Raw genomic sequence first — 27,370 nt, forward strand, 5'->3', positions numbered from 1 at the left:
CTGGAAGTCATTCTGGAGAAAATAATCCAGACAGGTTATTTGAGTTTAGTCTAATATTTTTTTCAGAACTAAAGACCTATTGGACCCGACCCTGAAAAAAATGAAAGTCTTCATCAGCTCTTTTAAAGACGCATCATTACATTTCAGTGAAAAAACTCCATCGAATTTCTCAAACTTTTAATACAAACAGTTTGATATAAAAAACATTTACATTAAAATCTGGTCCTACAAACGACTGAACAAGCAGCTCCCAGAGCAAAAACCAAAGTCTTCAGTTTTCCGTCCACCGGAGGCCCTGAAGGCAGCACGGCCCTCTGGGCTGGACTCTAAGTTCTAGTTTGACAAACAGAAAAGCGGCCCGAGTGTCGCTAGAAGAAAACGAGATTCCTCCAAACGGAGAACCTTTTATAGAAATAAGTTAGTGTGTGGAGACGGTTTCCCTGAACGATCAGAAGATCTCTCACAAGTCTGACTTCCAGATAAACTAAAAAGGAGAGCTGGGGGGGTCACGGACCCACAAAAAAAACAAAAGGTGAACATGTTGGGTCAAAGGTGCTCCAGAGCAGCCGACTGCGGCTCCAGAGCAGCCGACTGCGGCTCCAGAGCAGCCGACTGCGGCTCCAGAGCAGCCGACTGCGGCTCCAGAGCAGCCGACTGCGGCTCCAGAGCAGCCGACTGCGGCTCCAGAGCAGCCGACTGCGGCTCCAGAGCAGCCGACTGCGGCTCCAGAGCAGCCGACTGCGGCTCCAGAGCAGCCGACTGCGGCTCCAGAGCAGCCGACTGCGGCGCAGGCAATCAGCACATCAGAATATTGAAGTCCGTATTAAATTTTCTAATATTTTTACATATTTTCCTGGAGCCCCGCCCACTCTGCATCACAGCAGACATGTCTGAAAGGATGGCTCTGGGAAGTGCTGCTCTGATTACATGTGCTAGTTTCTCTCTAAAGTCCATTGAAGCCCCCCCCTCGTCGTCCTCCCCGGTGCATGTTGCCCCCTGCAGGGCTGTAGTACCCTCCGAGGAACTCCATTCTGGTTTGCTGAAAGCCCCAGACCAGGGGGGGACCTGTGCCCTGCCAAAGATGCGTGGGCCGCATGAAGCCTCTGGTGGGGCGTGGGGGGAGGAATTGGGCGTAGATTGAAGGCAGGTGAGGGGTCTGCAGGAGGCCCACGCTGCGCTGGCGCAGCTGGCAGTAAGACGGGGGCTGGCTGGTTATGAGCTGTTGGGCCGCATGACAGTTCTTTTTCTCATCCGTCTCCATGACGACGACAGATGATCTGCTGCTGGACTGCGTCGCTACTGCTGACGTACTTCTGCTGACCGCCACCTCTGGGACAGACGCTGCTTCCCTACAGGACAAAAAAAGCATTTCATTACCGTTAGCATCCAGGAACGGTACCAGATCAAGATCACCCAGGTTCTGCTGCAGAACAGCACCTTAACCTAACCCGAGGTGCCTGAGAGATTTAGTCCAAATCCAGACTGTAACAGAGCAGAGAAAGTGTTTGACAGATTGTCCTGAGCCCGCTTTCAGTGGAAGGGGTGTGGCTTTACGAGCTCGCTCCTGGTTGGAGAGTGTGGTTGCCATAGAAACGTAGACTCAGAGCGACACAGAAAAAAAAAAGTTACAGTTTACTGAGAACGTCTGGCTCCAACATGGCGGCGGACATATGGCGGAAAAACCAGACTTTGGGGTTGGAACTTGAAGCGAGGCATTTTCTTTGGGTGACGTCAAACTCGCTCAGTCCAGTTCTCTTTTACAGACGATGGTCTGAACCCAATCAGGCTTCCATTAGGAAGACGTGGATGAACTGATCTGACAAACAGCCTTTTCCTAAAGACCCACTCTGATAAAAATGGTGTTTCTGATGTTTTTAACACGTTCTAGTAGCGTTTTTCTCATTACAGAGGACAAATATAAAGGAAATTAAGATTAAAAATGCATCTCTGAGTAATTCTTTATTCAAATTGTTTTGAATCAGGAGCATATTAAAAAATGCCGTTTGAAAAAGATCAGAAAATCCGCTGGGCAGGGCCATATATATATAAAAATAAAATAGACGCCCCTCTCCCCCCTCCACGGGTGGTTTCTCCTCCAAGCTGGGGTCCTCTACCAGAGGCCTGGGAGCTTGAGGGTCCTGCAGTATCTTAGCTGTTCCTGTTCTTTTCTGGACTGAGAGGTCTGAGGTCTTTCCAGGTATCTGTTGTAGCCACTCCTCCAGCTTGGGGGTTACTGCCCCGAGTGCTCCAATTACCACAGGCACCACTGTCACCTTCACTTTCCAGGCTTTCTCCAGTTCTTCTCTGAGTCCCTGGTATTTCTCCAGTTTCTCATGTTCCTTCTTCCTGATGTTCCCATCGCTTGGCACTGCCACATCCACCACAACGGCTTTCCTCTGTTCTTTATCCACCACTACAATGTCTGGTTGGTTCGCCATCACCATCCTATCAGTCTGGATCTGGAAGTCCCACAGGATCTTTGCCCTCTCATTCTCTACCACCTTCAGAGGTGTTTCCCATGTTGACCTTGGGGTTTCCAGTTCATATTCTGCACACATGTTCCTATATATTATTCCAGCCACTTTATCTATCTATCTATCCATCCATCCATCCATCCATCTATCTATATCTATCTATCTATATATATAAGTGATAATGCACACTTCGAAGGACATTAACCCGCTTATACCATGGTCACTTACAAAAGAAATAGATATTAACCAGTGTTTCAACCAGAAAGAGGAGGAAAAAGAAACGACGCAGACACTCACTGGGAAATGTCGCCCTCTGCTGGACTGCTGGTGGCTCCGCCTCCTTCTGCAGACTCCTCCTCCCTCTCCTCGCCGCCTGCTTCTCTTTGGCCCCTCGGCACGACTGCGGTTGTGTTTTGACGGGCAGGGGGGTCAAAGGGGTCCTCGGTATTTGCAGTACAGTTTCCTTCAGCCCCCCCCTCTTGCTGGCCCTCAGTGGCTGGTGCCCCCCCACCCCGATCCCACAACAGAGGGTCGGAAGGTGGTGACTGCGCAGCCTTCCTGCTGGGGATGGGCGGGGTCAGGAGAGGGGGGTTGTGGCCGTTGATGGGACCGGGAGGTTTGGGGGGGGTGGGCTCTGCCTGCGACTGCAGCAGCTCCCGTTGCAGCCGCAGCCGCTGCAGCTGCTCCTGGCGCTCCGCCCTCAGCTGCTTGATGGCCTGCTGCAGGAACTCCATGTCCCTGCTGGTCGCCAGCGGGAGGCGGTCTTTGGAGGCGGCGTCCGGGAAGAGCTGGTCAGATGCTTCCGGGCCAGGAGGGAGGCTGGAGCAGGGCAGAGGGGGGACTTCTGGGGGTTTGTTGATGCCCTGTAGCTGGTCGGGTGGTTCTGGGATGGCAGAACATTCAGGAACCAGGTCCAAACCGGTGTTCTGCTTACAGAGCCCTGAAGATGAGCGTGACCGAGGAGAAGACAGAGAAACATGAGACGGGGCAGATAAATGGACCTGAATGGTCCTGAAAGCCTTTTAATAGTGGTTTAAACTATGAAAAGAAAGGTGTTCAGCTGCAGTGATGCTTTGCAGAGAAATCCTCCAGGTTTTCTCCTCATGTCCCAACATGAAGTGTTAAGGCTCCGCCTCCTGCTCATGACTGACTGATGTTTTCAAACCACAAACTCTGACCTCTCAGATCTCCACCACTGACCTTTGGGAGCCAGCAGCTCCTCCAGAAACAAACATTTGTCCTTCGGGTTGTGGCGGCCGGCCAGCCTGCTGAGGCTCTGCAGAGTTTCCTCCACATCCGCCACAATAATCCCCCCACCGGAGTACAGGAGGGGCTGATCCACGTGACGCTCTGAGAGTCAGAAGAAAAGCGTTATTCAGGATTGGTGTTACAGCCACAGTCTGTCTTCCTGAGGTCTTCTTGGATCTTCAGCTCAGTTAAATGAGGAAAGCATCTTCGCTTTGAGACCTACAGCGGCTGCAGGCAAACATTTCTGATGGAAGACACTTTCTGGTGCAAGAACATCACCCCCACCTGTGAGGAAGACCATGTGTCGGAACTGCGTGTGTTGAGCCTGGAGCTGCAGCAGACAGTCCAGGTCAGGCGAGCGGACGTTCAGCATGTCGCAGCGGTGGTACGGGAGGACCTCCACCACCTGCCGCTTCTGGTAGGCCGACAGCAGTTCCAGCAGGTTAGCAGCGTCTCTGCGAAACCTGAGGACCAAACAAAGACCAGACTGAGGATCTCCACCTGCAGCAGAAGCTCCTCCTCCTCTGCTCTGACCAGCCAATGATGAAACAGGACCAGAAGAGTGCGGCTCGCCGCAAACATCACGAGGTTTCACAGCAAAAGTAAAAGGGTGAAAGAGCGACCCGGCGGAGTCCTGAAGGAGAGTCGGTACCTGGCCTGTTCCTTCAGTTTCCTCTGGGTTTTGCCGTGGATCTTCCACCTCCAGAGGCTCTGTGGAGAGCTGTGCTGCTCCAGGAGCTGCAGCAGAGCAGCCAGTCGATCTGCACAAGAACCACCCATCAGCTTCTGCTGCCCCTCAAGGCCCAACAAATACACGCTGAATCACACTGATCCTCTCTATGAAGACATTTACTATCCAGATGATGACGCATTAAAGGAAAACACGCCATCCAACAAGCTCAGTGGCCTTGTGGTAGAGTGTCTGCCCTGTGACTGGAAGGTCGTGAGTTCAAATCCACACCAGAGACTCTAAAAATGGGACCCAATGCCTCCCTGCTGGACACTCAGCATTAAAGGGTTGGATTGGGGGGTGTTAAGCCACCAAATGGTTCCTGAGCGCGGCTGTGTCTGCAGCTCACTGCTCCCCCAGGGGAGGGGAGAACAAACGTCACCCACCGAGGTGCGTGACAGCTAACGGGACTTTTTCCTTTAACTTCACCCGTCAGTCGGCTTCAGGACTGAGAGGCGACATCCAGGTGGAAAACCTCAAGTCAGACGACTTTCTCCCTAAAGCAGCAATTTTCCTGTCATGAAACTTTTTTAAACGTCACAAAGACAGAAATCTGAGCTCAGTGATGAGGCAGAAAAAGACGGAGCGGACTCACCGCAGGTGATGGCGTCTGGATTCAGGAGCAGCTCGTCTGAGACGATGCAGCCTCCAGAAACGAAGAGCTCTGTCCAGCCGCTGCTCTTCAAGTCGTCCTGCGAGTCGATTCCCACAAAGACCACCGAGGGGCGCCGCTTCAAAGACACCAGGCCTGGGATCTGACACAAACATTCACATTTATCCTCCAGGGAAAACCCTCTGCTGCTTTCATCAGGATCCTCTCTTAGGCTGAAACCAGATCACTGATTCACAGATCACACCTGGATTCTTAGCACTCAGTGGTTTCTATACGTTTGGATGAAGGAAAATGTAAATAAACTGAAATTCATCCTATATCTCATCTATACCTTATTTAGACCAGGAGATAAAAATCACAGATTTAGAAAGAAAGAATGAATGTTTATCCCTTTGAACAATGTCACGCTCTGAAGTCTGTCAACTTCCTGGTTAACTTCAGTCGCATGACGTCACATCACCAGATTTTCCCATTATTTATTTAATGTTGATTAAACTTTTTATTCTATCAAGTGAATTTAAAACAAAATTGCTTTTTCCAGAACTTTTTTCAGTAAACTGAACTTCGGTCTCATTCGCACCTAAGAAAAAGCACTTCATACTTTTATTTTGAAAGGGAGAACCTTACCAACACATAAACTAAACATTTGCTTTGTGTTGTTTATGAGTTTTAAATCCTACATTATCCTGCATTCTGGAGCCAAAGTTACGTTGCCTGAAGTGTATTTTTACTCGACTATATTTGTATTAAATCACAGATTTTAGGGACGGATTGCGATTCTTTGAGTCTTCAGATATTCGTTACAGCCCTGGCCTTCAAAATAAAAGCCTGCAGTGTTGTGATGAGCGCAGGTCACTAACATAAAAAGCGGAACAGGAGCATGAAGCTTCATCTGCTCGGACGGCGGCGCCAGCAGAGGCAGACGGACAAACCTCGTGCACGTGTGCGGCGATGTCTTTGTTCCTCATGATCACCAGCAGGCCGCTTTCCGGGTTTTCCTGACTCAGGAAGTCGACCGGACTTTGTTGGACGTTGCCAAGTCTCAGCAGTTCGTCCTGCACAAAGACGGCATCAACAGACGATCCTGCACACCCCCCCCCCCCCCTTACTGCTCCACCTGCCTACCTTCACCTCCTCACAGGCCCGGTCTCCCGCCTCGGGGCAGTGGATGTAGAACTGGGGGGACTTCTTCTTGATGTCCTTCATGATCTCCAGCAGGTTGTTTAACACGTCCGGCTGCAGCTGGTGGATCACAGAGTTCAGGTCTTTGGAGGACGGAGCGGACCCTGGGCAGACTTCGGGTTCTGGTGCCGGAGCGATGCTGGTACCCAGCTTACAGGGGTGTTCTGAGGGAGTGGGCCCGGTTCCAGTGCAGCCTGGACCTGTAGCGACGCCTTCCTCCTCTTCATTGGCGATGCGGACCGTCGCTCTGGCGTTTTGAGTCCTCTCCGTGCTGGTCTCCATGGATCCGGATCCAGACTTATAGACTGACCCGGATCCGGAAGAAAGATCCGGCAGTGCGACTCCAGGAGGCGGGCTGCAGTCTGCGGACTCAGACCGCCTTGCTCCGCCTCCTCCGAGGAGCTCGGCGTGGAGACGGACAGACCCGTCAGTCTGCTCACTACAGACAAAAGGGGCGTCGTCACTTCCTGTCGGGGCGTTGGCAGCACGGACACTGGCCACGAAATCCCGGACGGTGTTTGCTAGTGAGGCGTCGGCGTGGCCGGCGTCCGCCCTCTGGCTCGCACAGACGCCTTCAAACGCCGCCATCATGTCGTTCAGGCTGCTCTGCAGAGAAACCATGTAGTCCTGGACCGGGGGGCTGGGGTGGTAGAGGGTCACATAATGAGAAAAGCTGGGTATGGGGGCACACGGGACTGTCCTCAAACATGTAGGGGGTTCTGAGTGTACAGCTGAGGGTGGGGGCTGCTGGGAGTTGTAGTAAACACCTTCCTCCTGCAGGAGGAACTGCATCTCAGAGGAAAAGTCTCCCAGATGTTTGTCCACAGTGATGTCGACAGTACAGGAGGAGGCGGAGGGAGGGGGCGCCTCAGCTAAACCTTGCAGCTCTGCTCGTCTGGACCCCCCCAGAACAGCACCTTCCTCCTGCCTCCCGTCCAGTTTGACGTCAGTCTCTATAGATGGAGGGGGGGTCAGTTCCTCCACCTCCTTCCCCTCCAGGGGGGCGGAGGGTGAAGTCCAGGAACCTGCAGCTGGAAGATGGGGTGGGAGCGTGGGCGGGGAATGGGGCGGCTTCTCCACCGCGCCTCCTGTAAGGACTCCTGCAGGAGACCAACACGTTAGAAAATGGAGGAGGAGCAGCTGAAAGCTCCGCTGCTATGAGGAGCGTTTAGATTCATCGTGTGAGCTGCAGTCTAAAGCTGAGTCACTGGAGGGAAACGCGCCTCCTCAACACAAACGCAGGTTAACATTTGAACTGATGCATGCTGGGAAACACGCCTCCTCAACACAAACGCAGGTTAACATTTGAACTGATGCATGCTGGGAAACACGCCTCCTCAACACAAACGCAGGTTAACATTTGAACTGATGCATGCTGGGAAACGCGCCTCCTCAACACAAACGCAGGTTAACATTTGAACTGATGCATGCTGGGAAACACGCCTCTTCAACACAAACGCAGGTTAACATTTGAACTGATGCATGCTGGGAAACGCGCCTCCTCAACACAAACGCAGGTTAACATTTGAACTGATGCATGCTGGGAAACACGCCTCTTCAACACAAACGCAGGTTAACATTTGAACTGATGCATGCTGGGAAACACGCCTCCTCAACACAAACGCAGGTTAACATTTGAACTGATGCATGCTGGGAAACGCGCCTCCTCAACACAAACGCAGGTTAACATTTGAACTGATGCATGCTGGGAAACACGCCTCCTCAACACAAACGCAGGTTAACATTTGAACTGAGGAAACGTGCACACAAAGAGAGGTTGTGTCAGAAGTCCAACCCTAACCTCTACATAGAGCGTTTACCATTTTCCAATTCTGTCTGAATCTGGAATTTCAAAATCCAAAGTCCCAGAAATTTCCCAGAAGTCTCTGTGAAAAACCAGTGAGCATCGATGCTCACTAGATCAACGAGCATTGACCACAATGCATTGCGTCAGAACATTTTTTTTGCCAAAAGAATGTATTTAAATGTATTTTTTAATAAACCATAAACATTTTTATCTTCAGAAAACGGTGGACTCATAAATAACCATCCCAAAACACACATTAATTAGATTTTAACTCTGTGAAATCGATGATGTCGTAGCCGCTGTATAAAAATAAAACAGTAGTGAAGAAGTGAGCGTGGTATCTGAATTGCTTTTTAAATTCAGGGCACTGCATAGTTGTAGATGCCGTCAGAACTATAGAATGATGAATGCACTCTGTAGTGCACTCTGTAGTAAGTAGGGAAGGAACTCGGACACACCATAGGCTGTGTCAGAACTGGAGGGCTGCGTTCTTCCTGGGCTGCATTTGAAGGCCGCTTACGCCACAAAAAGTGCTGTCCAAACTCAACGACTCCTTCAAATATGTCCTTCTTTTCTCGATTACAAGGATTGGTCTGGTGTCCTTCACTGCTGACTATATCCCAAGATGCATTGCGGCCACACCCGGAGATTTTTTGACAACAATGGCGGACTGTGAAGCGGGACCCAGACTTGGAGATAATTACACCTCCAAGATTAACAGTTGGATCAAATGACCTCCATGCTCAGTTCACTACTCCTCTCTGTTTGGGACTCACAGTTGCTAGGCAACAGGACATCCGCCGACGTAACGCCTAGACTCGACCAAACCCACAGCCATTAACGTCTGGGCTACCTGCTCGAGGAAGGACCCGGCCAGCGGCGGCGGTAAGGCCGCGGCCCTCGAATGTGACACACCCTTTAACACAGGTTTACATTTGAACTGTTGCATGCTGGGAGTTTCAGAGAACATCTCAGGTGACATGATTACCTGGAAACTCCCAGGGGGGTGGGGGGGCTGGATGTTGCTCATTAGCACAGGCAAGCTGTTGATCACATGGGGGGGGCTTTTTGAGCTCATGGGAGGAAGACGGGGATGGTGGCGCGGCGCTGTTTTCAGAGGGGGCGGGGGGCATTGGGGCATCTGGGTCTGAAGACGGGCAGAGCAGAGGAGACGAGGGGGGGCTGGACTCTGGGGACGGGCACTGAGATGGTGAAGGGGGGGAGCTGGGTTGGGGAGACGGACACTGTGAGGGGCAGGTGGGTGGGCTGGGGACAGGGGAGGGGCACTGAGCAGGTGAAAGAGGGGGGCTGTGCTCAGGGGAAGGGGCGGGGCTTTTATTGGATGGCGCGGCCGCGGTAGGAGCGCCTGTTGCCGCGGTGACCGACTGGAACCGGGGGTCCTGGGGGAGGTTGCGGTCCCTCTGGGAGTACCTCTCTGAACTCAGACCTGCAGAGAGCCGGTTTGAACATTTTAGCCGTCATCCATCCCATAATGAGCCAGATTCCAAAGTAAGCCTCCTCAGGGCAGGCGGGCGTCAGACCTGTTATGGGGATGAGGATCCACGGGATCGGCCAGTTCTCCTCCTCTTCCTCCGGATGCTCCACTTTCCTCCGAAGTCCTCCTCTACCTCCGTCGCCATGGTGATACGTCTCCCCGCTGTGAGAGCCAGGACTGAATCCTTCCGAACTACTGATGCTGCCTGCAGTCTGCTCCTGCACACACAATAAACACACAATGAATACACAAGCAGACAACAACAAACACACACAGGTCTGTTAAATCTAAAGCAGATTTCATAGATCTGCACCGTCATCACTGCTTTACATCCTTTTAATTCCTGCAGAAATCGAAGATAAAATATCAGAAAACACTAGACTAGAATGACACATTTGTTCATGATGGCCATTACATATAGAAATGCTTTTCAAAAACCCTGAAGGATCATGGGACAGATCAGCCTAAGACTCAAGTCTGATCCAGTTTGACCCTCTGGAGCTCGGGCCCACCTGAGTGACCCCCCCACCCCCACCGTCACACATGTCTGATCTCCATGAACGACGCTAACGTCCAGGTACCTCCATCTCCTCCTGCAGCTCCACGTCACAGGCGGTGGGCAGGTTGGACTCCTTTGGCCCCTCCCCCTGCGTCTCATGAAGGTTCTGATTGGCGGTCTGGATGAGACCTGGGGTTTCAACACAACAGATAAAGTCATTTCCTACTATGACCTCTGGATTCTGATTTCCGATGATCCAAAGGTCCCGTCAGGTTCTGGAGGTTCTACTGTCGCCATAACGTCAACACCGCAAAGGACAACAATCAAACAACCGGTTTCCCTTTTTCCACACAGCAGAATTTACTTCCAGGTGAAAAATCACAAAAGGATCTGATTCCAGTCTCTCTCTAAACCCATTTACTCAGGTTTCTGCCTGATATTTTCTATTCCTAAATGAACCTCTAGCATATTTGGAAGCCCCGCCCCCGCACGCCGTCAGCAGAAGGCACGCCGTCACCTGTCAACTGGCCGATCAGCGTAGCAGTGGGTTCGGATCCGTTTCCCTTCAAATCGATATCCTGTAAACCGAAGGACTGCATCACGGATGACAGCGAGAGCGGCGCCGGGGGGCTTCTGTTTCCTAAAACACCAAAATAAAAGCACGATCAAAGGTTTAGACTGAAACTCTCAGGTAAAAGAACATGATGACCAATAAGGTCAATGAGTTCCATCGGATGTCCAAAGGTTCTGGCCGTCATGCTTCCTGGTCAAACATGGTGCATTGTGGGTCTTTTCGTCTTCACCTGCAGTCTTGTCGGGTTTTGCGGGTTCCTGCGAAGCTTTGAAGTACTTCAGCGCTCTCTCCGCCGTCTCCTGCTCCATCTTCCTCTTCTTCTCCGGAGCTCTGGTTCTCTCTCCTTTCTCCCTCCTCAGCTCATTCTCTGCGTTCCTCTTGCAGGTCATCACCAGGTCTAGCAGCTGCCGCACCTGAGAGGTTTTCAGAGCCACCAGGTGAGATGGTCAGCGTGGGAGGAGTCAGGCATGTTCTGAAAGTTGCATTTCCACGGTTGATGGAGTTTTTTACCCTCTGATCGCTGTTGTCCTGCGCCTCTCTCCCCGGGGCTTTGTGGCTGTTCCTGGAGCTGGGCTCCTGCGGCTCAGGACCAAGGTGCGCCTCCACCTGCCGCTTGGCCCGGACCAGCGGCAGGAGGTAGAGGTCGGGCCCGGACAGGTAGGAGTGCAGGTAGCTGTCCCTGCTGAGGTGATGGTGTTTGGGCGGGGGGAGGCTTTTCCCCTCGTCATCCAGCACGGAGTCGTACTCGGGCATGGGGTGTTGAGGAACCTGCAGGGGAAGCAGATGAACTGCAGAGGTGTGGAAATTCAAGGATGGGGATGAGAGGGGCGGAGCTCTTACACTGCCGTCCTTCAGGCCGCTGAAGTATTCCTGTGCCTGGTGCTCCACACCAGCAGGAAGATTGGCGGGCCAGTTAGCTCTGGCTTTGATCAGAGCGTGATGCAACGCTGGGATGAAGGCGCTCAGATGTGGCATGACGGGGGGGAGGGACCACGAGGACTCTAGTGTGGAGGGGTCACATCGCGATGCTGCAGGTAAAAAAGGAAAAGCAGCAGCAAACATTTCATACTTTCTAAAAACACCAACTATGATGTGCAAGAAAAATGCGCCTTTAAAAAATTATTGCAGACCCGCCTGCAGCAGACCCGCCTGCAGCAGACCCGCCTGCAGCAGACCCGCCTGCAGCAGACCCGCCTGCAGCAGACCCGCCTGCAGCAGACCCGCCTGCAGCAGACCCGCCTGCAGCAGACCCGCCTGCAGTAAGTAGATGCGCCTGCAGCATACACGCATGCTGCCTCGATGCCGATTAAAACATGCAGCATAGATGTTTGAGGTAGACATACGTGGAACAGAAGCGCCACCAGCAGACTTATGTGTTCTACACATTATTTTAGCAGAGATTTGTGCAACAGCAAGCAGCACAGATCTGTTCCCCCCACCCTCCACATTCGTTCTTGTTAAATATGAAAAGTGCTTTTTCTCACACTCTGAGACCTGAGAGTGAATTCCGGTGAAGAAAGACGGAGCGCGTCACTTACGGAGTTTAGCGACATCCCGGGATTCTTGGAAAACAAACAAGGCATGAAGACGCCTTTTCCAGTTCTCCCTTCTATCTGAAAACGCAGACACAGAAATGTCAATCACTCAACGTGGTGACATGAGAACAGGATTTAAAGACACATAAAAAGACACAGTGAGAAAAAGCTTGAAGTGCTCATTTGTCTGAACTGTCTGAAATATAGCATCATGTTTGTCCTCCAGACCAACTGCGGGTTCAGACATTGTTCCCTTTTATGAAGAGCCAATAGTTCACATCATATGAAGGATCTTTCAAATGTCTTTATCATAATGAATGATTTGCAAGTCTTCAGTCACTGTTTTCCTGTTTCTCTTTTATTCATTCTAGGGTCTTCCTCAATTTTCCATCTATTTCAACCATCCATCTATTCAAATGTTCAGCTCTTTCATCTTTTTCCAGCTGTGACTTTTGCTCCTTCAAATCCTTGAACTTTTCCAGATATTCCAGGATTTCTGCCTCCATTGAAACACGTGGGGAATCCTTGAAAACCCTTCTGTCTTTCAACCATCATAACGTCAACATACTTTGAGCTAAAGACGCCATTCAAACTACAAATTATTCACAGCACTTTAAACTGATGGCAGTTTTATCAGATTTCTGAAATATGTTTCAGTTTTGGAAATATAAACTTTTAAACTTTGTGGTCATTTCATCTTTACAATGGGTTTCAATGGGAGAGGCTTCCAACATTTTCACCAAAATTCCCCGTCATGGAGCTTCTTATTTTGGCATTCTGTCAGCTAGAGAAACCATTAAAACAAGAAAATGCTCACAAGGCTTTGGACTACAACATATTTTACTTTTGTGATTATGCAGTATATAGTTTTTTCACAAATGGACTTCAAACTTTGATAACTTTCCAACAATCTCCCTCGCTCCGGCGTGACGTCATACGCTGTGCCGCTGGATGGAGGAAAAAAGCCATCAGCTTTTATAAACAAAGCTCCCTCATGCCTAGAAAGTCAAATCAAGCCCAGTAAAGACATATATATCAACGTAGGCATTTTTTTTTTCTTTTTCTTTTTTTTCTTTTCATTTTTTTTCTTTTCTTTTTTTTTTCTTTTTTTTTTTTTTCAACGTAGGCATTTTTGTTGTCTTTTCAAAAATGTATTTTGTGTCAAGATGTTAGTTTTACTTTTCTATGAAATCATCCCGGATGCCAGAGAGTCGCTGCAGCACTAAATGATCAAAGGCAGCTGGTATAAGTCCCGCCCACTGTACCTGGTTGGTGGTGTCATGACAGGTGAGCTGTGGTGCACAGCTTCGCTGGTTCGATACCCGACTCTGGCATTTTTCACAAACACATCTGATTTTTGTTATTGTGCTTTTTTCATTTTATTTATGATTAAGTTTGATCATTTCTTTATTTCTTTGCCAATTATTCCCCTTTAAGTTTCATTTTCATTCAACATTATAGCATAAACCCTTCATTTTCTTCTTCTTTAAGTGCAGCTCCTTCTAGTTATAAAAATCATCATCCATCTCATTTGTTTGACGCGTTTCTCTGAACCACAGGTCGCCGTACATAAGATAGAAAACAACGAAGCAGCAGTAGAATCTCCAGAAGTTGGAGAAGGTGGTTTCTCAGACAAAATATTAAATATTAATATTAAAGGCAGAAGCAGCTGTAAATACGGCTGTAATGTAAAAAAACCTGGTTGGTAGCTGAGCAGACATGTTTACTGGAGAAGATCCACAAAGAAAACAGATTTATCTTTGTTCATTAGTGACAAAACGGTTTCATTTAAGACGACGAGTCTGAAGAGCAAAGATCAGAGACAAACGTCTTCTCTGTCTGAGAACGTTTCCACTCTATGTTCAGCAGTTCTGCGTTCTTTACGTCTCCTGTAAAACCGCCGTCTGGGTTTTCTGACATCATCAGCTTCTGCATCGCCGTGGAAACACTGACTGTCTGTCGGTGTTGATGATGGTTTCTTCTGAAATCTAACCATCACACACAATAATATTTTCTTTAAGCTCTCCGGTGGTCACAGAAAAGCTGGTGTGGTACCTGCTGGCGCCGCCATCTGAACGCTGGACAGCAGCAGCAGAAAGCCTCTGTCTGGAAGCGGACTCACCAGAACCTGGAGAACAGCAGCAGCTTCAAACAAAGAACTCCGACGCGCACGCCGGTCCTCCGGATGAGAGGAACCCAACGTCTCTGACACAACTTTTGAGTCAGAAGACTTGGAGATTTCAAATAATCTCTCATAGTAAGAAACGGTCAAGTTGTCCAGCAGAACCAGGTCGACAGAACTCACCACGTTATTAACCTCTAGTTCCCGAAGGAGCGCCGTCACGCTGGACGTTGAGCGGTTCCTGCTGGTCACCTCCAGCAGGCTGCAGTAAAAACCTTTGTTCACGACTGCGAGAGAGGAAACCAACGTTTACCTGCCGCAGATGAGAGGCGGGGCCACGCGTGCACACACCTGAACTCACCTTCTCTGCTGCCGCTGTACGAGTTATAGCACAGAACGCCAGAGGGCAGCATCCTGGTCACATGGTCAATCCTCAGCAAATTCCCAATTTGCAGCTTTTCTGGTCTGAAATCAGAAGAAAGATTTTACGATTCCATCCAGATTTCTGCCAACAGACTAGAGCAGGTATGAAAACGGTTTCTGCAGAAAAATAAAAAGGAGCTTTGGATGTTTCTTTCCTCTCATGAGTTTCGTGTAAAGATCCAATAAAACGTGAAGGACAGTCAAGAAAAAGCTCAACGTCCATGCTGCTCTTTTTGCCTCCTTACTCACAGTCTGTGGGGCAGAAAGGGAGGCGAGCTGGACTGGAGGGAGATCTGCAGGAGAACCTGATCCTCCTTCACCAGATCCCCGGTCCATACGGTGAACTCAGAGGATTCTGGGAGCAGAAGAGGCAGTCAGGAGAGCCGCTTTGGTGCGACGGCGAGGCTTTGGAGGCGGCCGTCTGAGTGGACAGGAAACACTCACCTTCCTTCCTGTCACAGGAGCGACTCGTCAACCTGCTGAAACATCGGAAAAACCATGAAGCTCCGCCTGAACTCCATGCAGACGATTCCATCGTAAAGATACGGTTATGACTTTTCCCTCTGTCGTTCCATTTAAAAACCTCCACTCAGCTGTCGACATCCTGTCACCTCAAGCTTTGGTGTTTCTGGATCTCGTACCTGCTGGGGACTAGAGGGCTGCTGGGAGGCGGAGCATCTTTTCCTTTGACCTGGAAGAAGACCACGGCATGCGGACAGACGTGGCGAGGTCGAGGCCGCAGTTCATCGAAAGAATACTCATAAAAGTATTGCTGCAGAAACAAAGGACAGGGATTTCAGAAAGGATGCAGCTCCCGGTTGCTGCGTGTTCGTTACGTGTGTGCTGGATGGATGTTGCGTTTTTGCTGCGTGGATGCTGCGTGTTTAGTGCATGTTTGTTGCGTGTTAGTTGCATGTTTAGTACATGTTCGCGCGTGTTTACTGCTTGCTCGATACATGTTTGCTGTGAGTACATTGCGTGTGTGCCGCATGTTTGCTGCGTGTTCGTTGCATGTTTGCTGCGTGTTCGTTGCATGTTTGCTGCGTGTTTAGTGCATGTTTGCTGCGTGTTCGTGGCATGTTTGCTGCATGTTTGTTGCGTGTTTAGTGCATGTTTGCTGCGTGTTCGTTGCATGGTTGCTGTGAACGCGTAGCGTGTTTGATGCATGTTTGTTGCATCTTTGCTGTATGTTAGCTTTGTGTATTCTGTGTATGCGTTGCGTGTTTCTTTGATGTACGTTGCATCCTCGCTGCGTGTTCGTTGCATGTTTGCTGCGTGTTTGTTGCGTGTTTAGTGCATGTTTGCTGCGTGTTCGTTGCAGGGTTGCTGTGAACGCGTAGCGTGTTTGATGCATCTTTGGTGTATGTTCGCTGTGTCTATTCTGCGTGTGCGTTTGATGTACGTTGTATGCTCGCTGCATGTTCGTTGCATGTTTAGTGCATGTTTGCTGCTTGTTTACTGCGTGTTCGTTGCATGTTTAGTGAATGTTTACTGCATACTCGCTTCATGTTTGCTGCATGTTCATTGCGTGCTTGCTGCGTGTGTGATTGCTGGATGTACGTTGCATGTTTGCTGTGCGTTTGCTGCATGTTCGCTGCATGTTTCCTGGATTTACGTTGCTGCAAGTTCGTTGCATATTTAGTGCATGTTTGCTGCGTGTTTGTTGCATGTTTAGTGCATGTTTGCTGCGTGTTCGTTGCATGCTAAGTGAATGTTTACTGCATACTCGCTGCGTGTTTGCTGCATGTTCATTGCGTGCTTGCTGCGAGTGCATTGAATGTTTAGTAAATGTTTGTTGCGTGTTAGTTGCATGCTTAGTGCATGTTTGCGCGTGTTTTCTGCTTGCTCGATACATGTTTGCTGTGAGTACATTGCGTGTGTACTGCATGTTTGGTGCCTGTTTGGTGCATGTTTGCTATGTGTTCGTTGCATGTTTGCTGCGTGTTTAGTGCATGTTTGCTGCGTGTTCGTTGCATGGTTGCTGTGAACGCGTAGTGTGTTTGATGCATGTTCATTGCAGCTTTGCTGTATGTTCCCTGTGTGTATTCTGCGTGTGCGTTGCGTGTTTGTTTGATGTACGTTGCATGCTCGCTGCGTGTTCGTTGCATGTTTGCTGCCTGTTTGCTGCTTGTTTACTGCGTGTTCGTTGCATGTTTAGTGAATGTTTACTGCACACTCGCTGCGTGTTAGCTGCATGTTCATTGCGTGCTTGCTGCGTGTGTGATTGCTGGATGTACGTTGCATGTTTGCTGTGCGTTTGCTGCATGTTCGCTGCATGTTTAGTGCCTGTTTGGTGTGTGTTTGCTGCATGTTCACTGCGTGTTTTCTGGTTTTACGTTGCTGTGTGTTCGTTGCATGTTTACTGCATGTTTGCTGCGAGTTCGTTGTGCGTTTGCTGCATGTTCGCTGCATGTTTAGTGCCTGTTTGGTGTGTGTTTGCTGCATGTTCACTGCGTGTTTCCTGGAGTTACGTTGCTGCCTGTTCGTTGCTTGTTTAGTGCATGTTTGCTGTGAGCCGAATGTTTGCTGCATGTTTGTTGCATGTTTGCTGTGTATTCGTTGCATGTTCGACGCAACTTCGTTGCATGTTTGCCGCGAGTTCGTTGCGTGCTTGCCGAGTGTTTGTTGCCTGTTTGGTGCATGTTTGCTGCGTGTTCTTTGCATGTTTGCTACATGTTCGCTGCATGTTTGCTGGATTTACGTTGCATGTTTGCTGCATGTTTGCTGTGTGTTCATTGCGTGTTTGCTGTGTTCATTGCGTGGTTGCTGCGTGTTCGTTGAGTGTCTGCTGCGTGTTCCTTGCGTGTTTGCTGCGTGTTCGTTGCGTTTCTGCTGCGTGTTCGTTGCGTGCTTGCTGCGTGCTCGTTGCGTGCTTGCTGCGTGCTCGTTGCGTGCTTGCTGCGTGCTCGTTGCGTGCTTGCTGCGTGCTCGTTGCGTGCTTGCTGCGTGCTCGTTGTGTTCTTGCTGCGTGTTCGTTGTGTGCTTGCTACGTGTTCGCTGTGTGTTTGTTGCGTGTTCGTTGCGTGTTTGTTGCGTGTTCGTTGTGCGCTTGCTGCGTGTTCGTTGTGTGCTTGCTGCATGTTTGTTGCGTGTTTCTTGTGTGCTTGCTGCGTGTTCATTGTGTGCTTGCTGAGTGTTCGTTGTGTGTTTGCTGCGTGTTTATTGCGTGTTTGCTGCGTGTTTGTTGTGTGCTTGCTGCGTGTTCGTTGTCTGTTAGTTACGTGTTTGCTGCATGTTTGTTACGTGTTTGTTGTGTGCTTGCTGCGTGTTCGTTGCGTGTTAGTTGTGTGCTTGCTGTGTGTTCGCTTTGTGCTTGCTGTGTGTTCGTTGTGTGCTTGCTGCATGTTCGCTGTGTGTTTTTTTCGTGTTCGTTGTGTGCTTGCTGCGTGCTCGTCTGTTTGTTACGTGTTTGCTGCATGTTTGTTGCGTGTTTGTTGTGTTCCTGCTGCTTGTTCGTTGCGTGTTTCTTGTGTGCTTGCTGCGTGTTCGTTGTGTGTTAGTTGTGTGCTTGCTGCGTGTTCGTTGTCTGTTAGTTACGTGTTTGCTGCGTGTTTGTTACGTGTTTGTTGTGTGCTTGCTGTGTGTTCGTTGCGTGTTTGTTACGTGTTAGCTGCGTGTTCGTTGTGTGCTTGCTCCGTGTTCGTTGCGTGCTTGCTGCGTGTTCGTTGTCTGTTTGTTACGTGTTTGCTGCGTGTTCGTTGCGTGTTAGTTGTGTGCTTGCTGCGTGTTCGTTGCGTGTTAGTTGTGTGCTTGCTGCGTGTTCGTTGTCTCTTAGTTACGTGTTTGCTGCGTGTTTGTTACGTGTTAGCTGCGTGTTCGTTGTGTGCTTGCTGCGTGTTCGTTGTGTGCTTGCTCCGTGTTCGTTGTGTGCTTGCTCCGTGTTCGTTGCGTGCTTGCTGCGTGTTCGTTGTCTCTTAGTTACGTGTTTGCTGCGTGTTTGTTACGTGTTAGCTGCGTGTTCGTTGTGTGCTTGCTGCGTGTTCGTTGTGTGCTTGCTCCGTGTTCGTTGCGTGCTTGCTGCGTGTTCGTTGTGTGCTTGCTGCGTGTTCGTTGTCTGTTTGTTACGTGTTTGCTGCGTGTTCGTTGCGTGTTCATTGTGTTCTTGCTGCGTGTTCATTGTGTGCTTGCTGCGTGTTCATTGTGTGCTTGCTGCGTGTTCGTTCCGTGCTTGCTGCGTGTTCGTTGTGTGCTTGCTGCGTGTTCGTTGCGTGCTTGCTGCGTGTTCGTTGCGTGCTTGCTGCGTGTTCGTTGCGTGCTTGCTGCGTGTTCGTTGCGTGCTTGCTGCGTGTTCGTTGTGTGCTTGCTGCGTGTTCGTTGTCTGTTTGTTACGTGTTTGCTGCGTGTTCGTTGCGTGTTCATTGTGTTCTTGCTGCGTGTTCATTGTGTGCTTGCTGCGTGTTCATTGTGTGCTTGCTGCGTGTTTGTTGCGTGTTCATTGTGTGTTTGCTGCGTGTGCAGGTAAACGAGGGGTTTACCCTCCCATCAGGATTCAAACATGGTTCGGTTGAACGTTCGGATGCTTTTGTGCTTAATGCTGGTTCCGGGTTCTTAACAGAACCAAACTGGATTTCCTGCAGCCGCTCACCTGTGTGAGGTCAAAGGCGCGAAAGCAGGTGAGCGAGGTAACTTTGCTGGCGTTCTTGGCAATGTGGGCGTCAAAGCGAGGTGTGGGGTCCAGAAGATTCTTCATGTTTTCGTAGATGCTCTTCACTTTTCCCTGCAAACACAGACGTTCAGACGAGCTTCAGACCAGAGGAAAATGCAGCTTCATCCCCGTCTTCCACTGATCTGACCAGAAGAAAAAATCAACGTCTGAACACGAGGGACCAGAACCAAAGACGCCACCGGGTCTTCACAGACCCAAAGACAGCGGAGCTGTTCAGAACCTGGCTTCCACTTTTCAGTCCAAATCCCACCATCAGAACCTGCGACAGGTGATTCGCCGCAGAACTCAGGTACAGAAATGAAAACAACAGAAGACAGAAATAAACGTGAGATTCTAAACGACCACAGAGCTGCCGTCCTGTCGGCGCGTCTGCGAGAAAGCGGCGTGCAGCTGCAGCAGATTCACCATCTCTGTGTGTAGTGGCAATGATCGTGTTTATGAATAATTCTCCTTTGGTCATGTGATGAGTTAAGACGTCATGTAGGCGCACCTGTGTTAGTTTGGTTTGATACAGAGAAGGAGCACAGCGCCCGGTATTTTCTGTTGACCGCTCGTATACTTGATTCTGAACTCTGCTTTGATGGATCGTATGACGTGTGTCGTCTGTGGCAACGAGGAAGTGGAATAAATCACGACACAAACAAAGTGGATTTCTTGGTCGTGTTTTTAGGGAGCGCGTCGCAAACAGAACCTGCCACAGCCTCTCCTGCGGTTCATAAGCCTGCAGCCGCTACACCGTGTTTTAGAAAAGAAGAATCCCAGCAGCTTTTGAACACAGAGAAGCTCCTGAGGGATTTGAACCCTCACACCCGCTCAGACATAAACAGACTCCTGGGGGCTCATTTACCTTCATCACTTTGAAGATGATGATCTCTCCTGTTGCTCCAGACGTGAAGGGACTCGTCTGCAGCAGATCCGAGTACTTGGACAGATACACACCTGAAAACACACAAACGCACACGCCTGCTGTTAGAAAACACGATGATGCAATCGGAGCGGCACGGCGGCGATCCGAGAGTCCGGCAGCAGACGGAGAATCCTGTTAGCCTGAAGGTCCAAACCAGCTTTTCCCCACATGAAAATCAAACATTTGGATCCTTTTCATCTCCAGACGGAGCCGAAACCAAAGTATTTTCATAAATACATCAATCCTAAAGACTCACAGAGAAGCAGCTTTAATAAAACATTTTTCAAAACTTCACATGTATATTTGTCTTTGTTCAGACAAAAAAGGTTTGATTTGGTTTGAACCTTCGTGTTCTGCTGCTTCCTCCATTCGTGTTTTTGTGACAACAGGGACCATTTTGTCAGGATGAGACATGAAGGCGTCTTTTCTTCACATCGTATCCGTTTGATCAAACTAAACTGGGCATTTGGAGGAAGGAACCACCAAAACCTCCAAGATTAAAGTGATCCAGAGCAGAAAAAGGTTCTGCTGGACTATGTCCTCCGTTGGGAAAGCCCGTTGGGTTCCAGGAGGAACATCTTCAGCCGTATTTGCTACGTAAAGAAATGGGTCAGAAATTCTTTTTCCTCTTAGTGTTGAAAGTGTTTTTGTTGTCATCTGTGTCACAATCAGAGTGTTGATGCTGAGGAACTACAGCAGATCCAAAACCTCTGTGAACCTGAGGTTCTGTCAGAACTAGGGTTGTGCCGATGGACGATATCATCGTCCATCGTGATGGGTGACTGACATCCCGATGGAGAGACCACCATCGTGATGCCACGCCCCCGCCACGTTGCGCGTCGACGCCATAAGCCGCGGTTACATGTACAAAATGGGATCCTGATGGGATCGATGGTTAGATGATTAGAATCCAACCGTGTACATGGGCCCAGAAAAATGTTTTCAGACTATAAAAACGTTCACTAAGGTCACAATTTCGGTCGGAATAAATCATTAGCACATGCGCAGTTTGAAAACCGGAAAGGGATACAACTTCCGCCGATCGGCTTTTTTTTTCAAACTTTATTGAATGTAACAATTCAATACAAAACAATGTTTAACAGCGCCGAGCGGCTTTATACATTGACATGTCAGCTCGGTAAAATACGAGACGATCTTCTAAACCTGCTTTTAATAATGTTACGGTTATTATGAAACACCTGTTTGCTCATCATTTGAATTTTAATCCGTGTGGTCAGTGCTTTTTCTGAACGAAGCCAGGATTAGCAGTATGCTAACACGGGCTAACAACATTAGCTTTGGGTGGCGCTGCATCCTGGCTGCACGTAAACATGTAAGAATAACATCAGACTTTATTTAGTCGGGACACGACTGGAAACACAAATCCACGTGATTTTTTGAATGTTTCCTAAGGACTGAGCGACATTTCTGCTTTGAAGCTCAAACCGCTGTGTGTCTGCTGACGATCCGAGCTGTGCTCAGACACAATTTTAGACCCGGTTCTGAGTTCGGTTGCTAGTACCCCTAGAGCTGCGGGACGGATCGCAGTCTTAAATCTCCCACACATAGCGCTCATGTACCCCCCCCCCCCCTCCCATCAAACAAAAAGCTGTAAATCCGCACTCCACCGGTCCACTCCACTTGCTAAGTGCGGGAGCAGACTACTTCTTTTCTATTTTGTTTGTTACTTTTTTTGTTAAAGTCACTTCCCTCAGTTTATACTGGATCATCGCGGATTAACCATTAGTTGGGAAATAAAATGAAAAAAAGCAAAATAACGAATAGCAGTTATATAAGAACGAAAAATGTAAAAATACCCCCCCCCCGACGATGTCATCGTCCATCCCGATGGTTGACAGCAAACATCGTCAACGGCCAGATTAGGGGACATCGCCCAACCCTAGTCAGAACCGAGCCTCATCCAGCACGCAGGAAGTTCTCTTTCAAAGTAAAAGTGCTTCCATGAGCAAACTAAGAAAGTTCCTGAAGAATGTCTGGAGTTCTGCATTAAACAGGTCCAGCTGTGTCTGGGGGGGGGGGGGCACGGGACGGTCCTACCTTTACTGGGGTTCCCCAGAAGCGTCGTCCCGCTGTGACCCACAGTCAGGCCCTTTTCACAGAGGAGGGGCAGCTGAGGAAGGAAGCAGAAACAGTCATGTCAGAACCAACGCAGCGAGCAGGAAGCTCGTCTCCACAGCAAAAGGTTGGCCGTCTGAAACATCCCATAATAAACAAAAGTAGCTCCTCCCACTGAAGGAAAAGAGCCTTTATTTTACCTCCTCAGAGTTTGCCAACAAGAAACAGTAGCTCTCCTCCAGCTCCTTCTCCGTCCTCCCCTCAGCCTTCATCTCCTTCCTCTTCTCCACAAACTGAAACGAGAAACACCTCCATGGGTCCCCTGTTCTCCCTGAACGGCCCCCCAGCTCTGACGCCTCCTAAAGGGAGGCCCGAAGACCTCGGGCGGACCTCCACCCTGCTCCCGCCTCACCTCCTTCTCCAGCAGCTCGCTGTGCACGAGCCGAGGCCTGCTGTAGGTGAAGCGGCCGGCAGAGTTTGGCTGGATGTAGCTGCAGGTGAGGATGCTCTTCATGTCCTCGTACTCTCTGGACTCCATGGAGACGTGCTGGAAGAGAGCTGAAGCAGGACACGCCAGTCAGACGCTTCACCACAGCCGTGTGTTTACCAATGTGACAAAAAGACGGAGGAATGGAAGTCTGAGACCAGCCTGGACCTCAGAGGAGAACATCGCAGGAAAAAAGGTTCCTGATGGAACAGCTGGATCCCAGAACGTCAGAGATCCAGTCAGGAGTCTGCAGTGACCCCTCACTCAGAGGAGGAGGCCCCTCACTCAGAGGAGGAGGCCCCTCACTCAGAGGAGGAGGCCCCTCACTCAGAGGAGGAGGCCCCTCACTCAGAGGAGGAGGCCCCTCACTCAGAGGAGGAGGCCCCTCACTGAGAGGAGGAGGCCCCTCACTGAGGGGAGGAGGCCCCTGACTGAGAGGAGGAGGCCCCTCACTCAGAGGAGGAGGCCCCTCACTCAGAGGAGGAGGCCCCTCACTGAGGGGAGGAGGCCCCTCACTGAGAGGAGGAGGCCCCTCGCTGAGAGGAGGAGGCCCCTCACTGAGGGGAGGAGGCCCCTGACTGAGAGGAGGAGGCCCCTCACTGAGGGGAGGAGGCCCCTGACTGAGAGGAGGAGGCCCCTCACTCAGAGGAGGAGGCCCCTCACTCAGAGGAGGAGGCCCCTCACTGAGGGGAGGAGGCCCCTGACTGAGAGGAGGAGGCCCCTCACTGAGGGGAGGAGGCCCCTGACTGAGAGGAGGAGGCCCCTCACTGAGGGGAGGAGGCCCCTGACAGAGAGGAGGAGGCCCCTCACTCAGAGGAGGAGGCCCCTCACTCAGAGGAGGAGGCCCCTCACTGAGGGGAGGAGGCCCCTCACTGAGAGGAGGAGGCCCCTCGCTGAGAGGAGGAGGCCCCTCACTGAGGGGAGGAGGCCCCTGACTGAGAGGAGGAGGCCCCTCACTCAGAGGAGGAGGCCCCTCACTCAGAGGAGGAAGCCCCTCACTCAGAGGAGGAGGCCCCTCACTGAGGGGAGGAGGCCCCTGACTGAGGGGAGGAGGCCCCTGACTGAGAGGAGGAGGCCCCTCACTCAGAGGAGGAGGCCCCTCACTGAGGGGAGGAGGCCCCTGACTGAGGGGAGGAGGCCCCTGACTGAGGGGAGGAGGCCCCTCGCTGAGAGGAGGAGGCCCCTCACTCAGAGGAGGAAGCCCCTCACTCAGAGGAGGAGGCCCCTCACTGAGGGGAGGAGGCCCCTCACTGAGGGGAGGAGGCCCTTCGCTCAGAGGAGGAGGCCCCTCGCTGAGAGGAGGAGGCCCCTCACTCAGAGGAGGAAGCCCCTCACTCAGAGGAGGAAGCCCCTCACTCAGAGGAGGAGGCCCCTCACTGAGGGGAGGAGGCCCCTCACTGAGGGGAGGAGGCCCCTGACTGAGAGGAGGAGGCCCCTCACTGAGAGGAGGAGGCCCCTCACTGAGAGGAGGAGGCCCCTCACTCAGAGGAGGAGGCCCTTCGCTCAGAGGAGGAGGCCCCTCACTCAGAGGAGGAAGCCCCTCACTCAGAGGAGGAAGCCCCTCACTCAGAGGAGGAAGCCCCTCACTCAGAGGAGGAGGCCCCTCACTGAGGGGAGGAGGCCCCTCACTGAGGGGAGGAGGCCCTTCGCTCAGAGGAGGAGGCCCCTCGCTGAGAGGAGGAGGCCCCTCACTCAGAGGAGGAAGCCCCTCACTCAGAGGAGGAGGCCCCTCACTCAGAGGAGGAGGCCCCTCACTGAGGGGAGGAGGCCCCTCACTGAGGGGAGGAGGCCCCTCACTGAGGGGAGGAGGCCCTTCGCTCAGAGGAGGAGGCCCCTCGCTGAGGGGAGGAGGCCCCTCACTGAGGGGAGGAGGCCCCTGACTGAGAGGAGGAGGCCCCTGACTGAGAGGAGGAGGCCCCTCACTCAGAGGAGGAGGCCCCTCACTCAGAGGAGGAAGCCCCTCACTCAGAGGAGGAGGCCCCTGACTGAGGGGAGGAGGCCCCTCACTCAGAGGAGGAGGCCCCTCACTCAGAGGAGGAGGCCCCTGACTGAGGGGAGGAGGCCCCTGACTGAGAGGAGGAGGCCCCTCACTGAGGGGAGGAGGCCCCTGACTGAGAGGAGGAGGCCCCTCACTCAGAGGAGGAAGCCCCTCACTCAGAGGAGGAGGCCCCTGACTGAGAGGAGGAGGCCCCTCACTGAGGGGAGGAGGCCCCTCACTGAGAGGAGGAGGCCCCTCACTCAGAGGAGGAGGCCCCTCACTCAAAGGAGGAGGAGGAGTCTCCTCTGATGACCAAAGCTCATCATCAATTAGACATTCTGAGATTTTAGCACCATAGGGGGCGGGAACCAGGAAAAGCCGGTGGGACCTTCCTCAGAACAACCACAGACGGGGTTGGGGTGGGGTGGGGCTCCCTCTGGGGGGGCTCAGCTGGCATCACTAACAGAGTTGGTTTCACTAATTTGCTTTCTGAAACAGAACAGTGAGGAACTCTCCTCAGGTTTAGGACTCACACACTCAGTGGGTCGGCCCGTAACCCTTGTGCTATCTTAGATGACCCCCCCCTTCCATTGATGTGTTCTCCCTACCATGACAAAGGTGGATAAAGGTGGAAAGATTTCATGTAATCCATGGACACCAGGGTTACGGAAGTCCACAAGTGATGATGTCACCAAAATAAAAGCATGAACATGTCGGCAGCTTTTGATGTTTTTCCTGAACAACCGAGAAGAAAGCTTCATCTGAATCCAGAACCAACATCAACTTCAGACCAGAACCAACAAGTTCTGCTGCAGGTCCCATGAAATCAACCAATGGCAAATGCTGGTGTGAAAACGGTGACCGGGTCCGGTGTGCAACCTTCAGCCTAACGGTAACGGTATTCTTTCCCCCGTCATGACGGACAGAGCAGAGTGCAGCCATCCGTCACCAACCGGAGACCCAAACCGTTACTGAGAACGGATGCCCGGAAGGGTCAAAGGTCAGACCTCAGTTTGTGAGAAGTGATGAGACCACCTAAGGACCCCCGCCCACTGCGTTCCCACACCACACAGAAGGGTGTTCTCTGCCCGGAACCAGAACCGACCCAACGTCCACCTGTCAACGTAAACACGGACGGAGGCGGTTCCGCTCCCACCTCTCTGCTCCTTTGTTTTCTTCGGAATCTGGAACTTCTTGGGCTCCATCGGCATGTGTCTCTGGTGCACCACCTGCGGCGCGGAGTTCCTCCACTCCGCCCGCCGGGCCGCCGCGCTCAGCCCGCCCGCCGGAAGAAGATGCGCTTCCCGGGAAAACGGAGCGTTGACCGCCTCGCCATCTTGCAGGCCGTTAGCCCCGAGGAGCTCCGAGGAGGACACCTTCCTCGGACGGCACGCCTCCCTCTGGACGGCGCCGTCGTCCATGGTGGGATTTGAACCACCGCCCGACGAGTCTCCTAAGGGTCACTCCGCCGCCGTTGGTCGGGTCGAAACCCGCTTGACGCCGCCGTTACCCGCTGCGCCGGAGAACAAACCAACACACGACCCGCGCCATGCTTCCTGCAAGCAGAGCTCTTCTTCACCGGGAGTCAAGGCAGCTGAGCAAACGGGGTTGTACTGCCATCTTCTGGGTTCGAGCGCGCGCGTCCGTCCGTCCGTCGGTGCCTCTGCTCCCAGTGGAAAAACGAGCAAACGGTAGAGAGACGCCGGAAAACTCCGAAGACGAGGGTTGGGAAACGGAATTACCATGCAGGCAAAAGCCAACGATTCCCGGATCCCTTAACAACAGGAACCTCCATGAAGACCCGTCCACTGTTATTTTATTAATTTAACAATAAAGTTATTTTAATAATTCCATCAAATTACAGTGACACTTTAAAATCCTCCGTAAAAATAGCACAATATCTACTCCCCCATTTGCAGCATAATGGTATAATCCATGACAACTGCGGAAGTGAGACAGTGTTTTCAAAATAAAGGTATTTAAAATCCAAGCTTGTTTCTAAATTGACCGAAAGTTGAAATGGTGAACTAAAGAAACTAACCGTACAAGCAGGTACAATGTTCGCTAAATCAATTTGAAAATTGTTTTAAGCGAAATGATGTGTAAAGAATACAAATCTTGAAGAGTGAAAAAATTGCTTAATTTTAAAAACATCATTTAATAAAATGCTCTGTTTTGTAAATGTGGATGCTTCAGACCAATGCAGTCGTATCTGTTGTTGTTTTCTTACATTCATTCTCAATTTCTAACAGCTGTGTTGGCAGAACGATGAGGTCTGGATGATCTGGAACTGAAACTCCTCAGAGGTTCTTTGCTCTAAAACGATTGTTAGTTTCATCAGCTTTTCACAAAAACAAGAAGAAAAAACAAACCGAGTATTAAACTCCTGAAGGAGCTGCACGGTTGGTCACCAGTTCTCCGCCACCTTTACGCTGAAAACTGGAGTGCCACGAGGCTGTGTGCTGAGCCCCATCCTCTTCATTTATGCCTGCAGAAACTAATGTCCCATCTTTTGTGGACACTAAAACATGGAGATCTGACGATGGTGGATGAC

At 51.0% G+C, this 27,370-nt stretch overlaps 1 protein-coding gene across 2 annotated transcripts; it reads right to left on the reverse strand.

Moving 5' to 3' along the window:
* Positions 1 to 160: 160 nt before the first annotated feature.
* Positions 161 to 26,955, reverse strand: fam208a (family with sequence similarity 208 member A). Of its 2 annotated transcripts, none has more exons than XM_023955344.1 (28): positions 25,973 to 26,955; positions 22,764 to 22,909; positions 22,552 to 22,644; positions 22,334 to 22,406; positions 20,216 to 20,307; positions 19,288 to 19,419; positions 15,344 to 15,474; positions 15,147 to 15,178; positions 14,952 to 15,057; positions 14,641 to 14,744; positions 14,463 to 14,566; positions 14,213 to 14,285; positions 12,161 to 12,235; positions 11,463 to 11,650; positions 11,133 to 11,390; positions 10,852 to 11,035; positions 10,566 to 10,688; positions 10,131 to 10,237; positions 9,596 to 9,767; positions 9,043 to 9,501; positions 6,191 to 7,347; positions 5,998 to 6,120; positions 5,048 to 5,207; positions 4,375 to 4,483; positions 4,008 to 4,186; positions 3,675 to 3,824; positions 2,772 to 3,414; positions 161 to 1,349 (listed from the first exon to the last, which is right to left on the reverse strand). In XM_023955344.1, the coding sequence occupies exons 1-28, from the start codon at positions 26,235 to 26,237 to the stop codon at positions 944 to 946; spliced, it is 5,844 nt and encodes a 1,947-aa protein (XP_023811112.1). In that variant the 5' UTR covers positions 26,238 to 26,955; the 3' UTR covers positions 161 to 943. The 2 variants fall into 2 exon arrangements, with proteins under 2 accessions (XP_023811112.1, XP_023811111.1); XM_023955343.1 differs by having other exon boundaries at positions 15,147 to 15,181; positions 25,973 to 26,954.
* Positions 26,956 to 27,370: the final 415 nt, after the last annotated feature.

This window comes from Oryzias latipes, chromosome 5 (genome assembly GCF_002234675.1).
Source record: "Oryzias latipes chromosome 5, ASM223467v1".
NCBI classification, from domain to species: Eukaryota; Metazoa; Chordata; class Actinopteri; order Beloniformes; family Adrianichthyidae; genus Oryzias; species Oryzias latipes.

Bases quoted from the DNA above. Each gene is read 5' to 3' on its own strand.
- fam208a (XM_023955343.1), bottom strand. From the start codon at position 26,237: ATGGACGACGGCGCCGTCCAGAGGGAGGCGTGCCGTCCGAGGAAGGTG. The intron at 20,308-22,333 runs GTAGGACCGTCC...GTGTGTTTTCAG, and splicing joins TCTGGGGAACCCCAGTAAAG to GTGTGTATCTGTCCAAGTAC. The intron at 7,348-9,042 runs GTAATCATGTCA...GGTCTCCTGCAG, and splicing joins ACCCCCCTGGGAGTTTCCAG to GAGTCCTTACAGGAGGCGCG.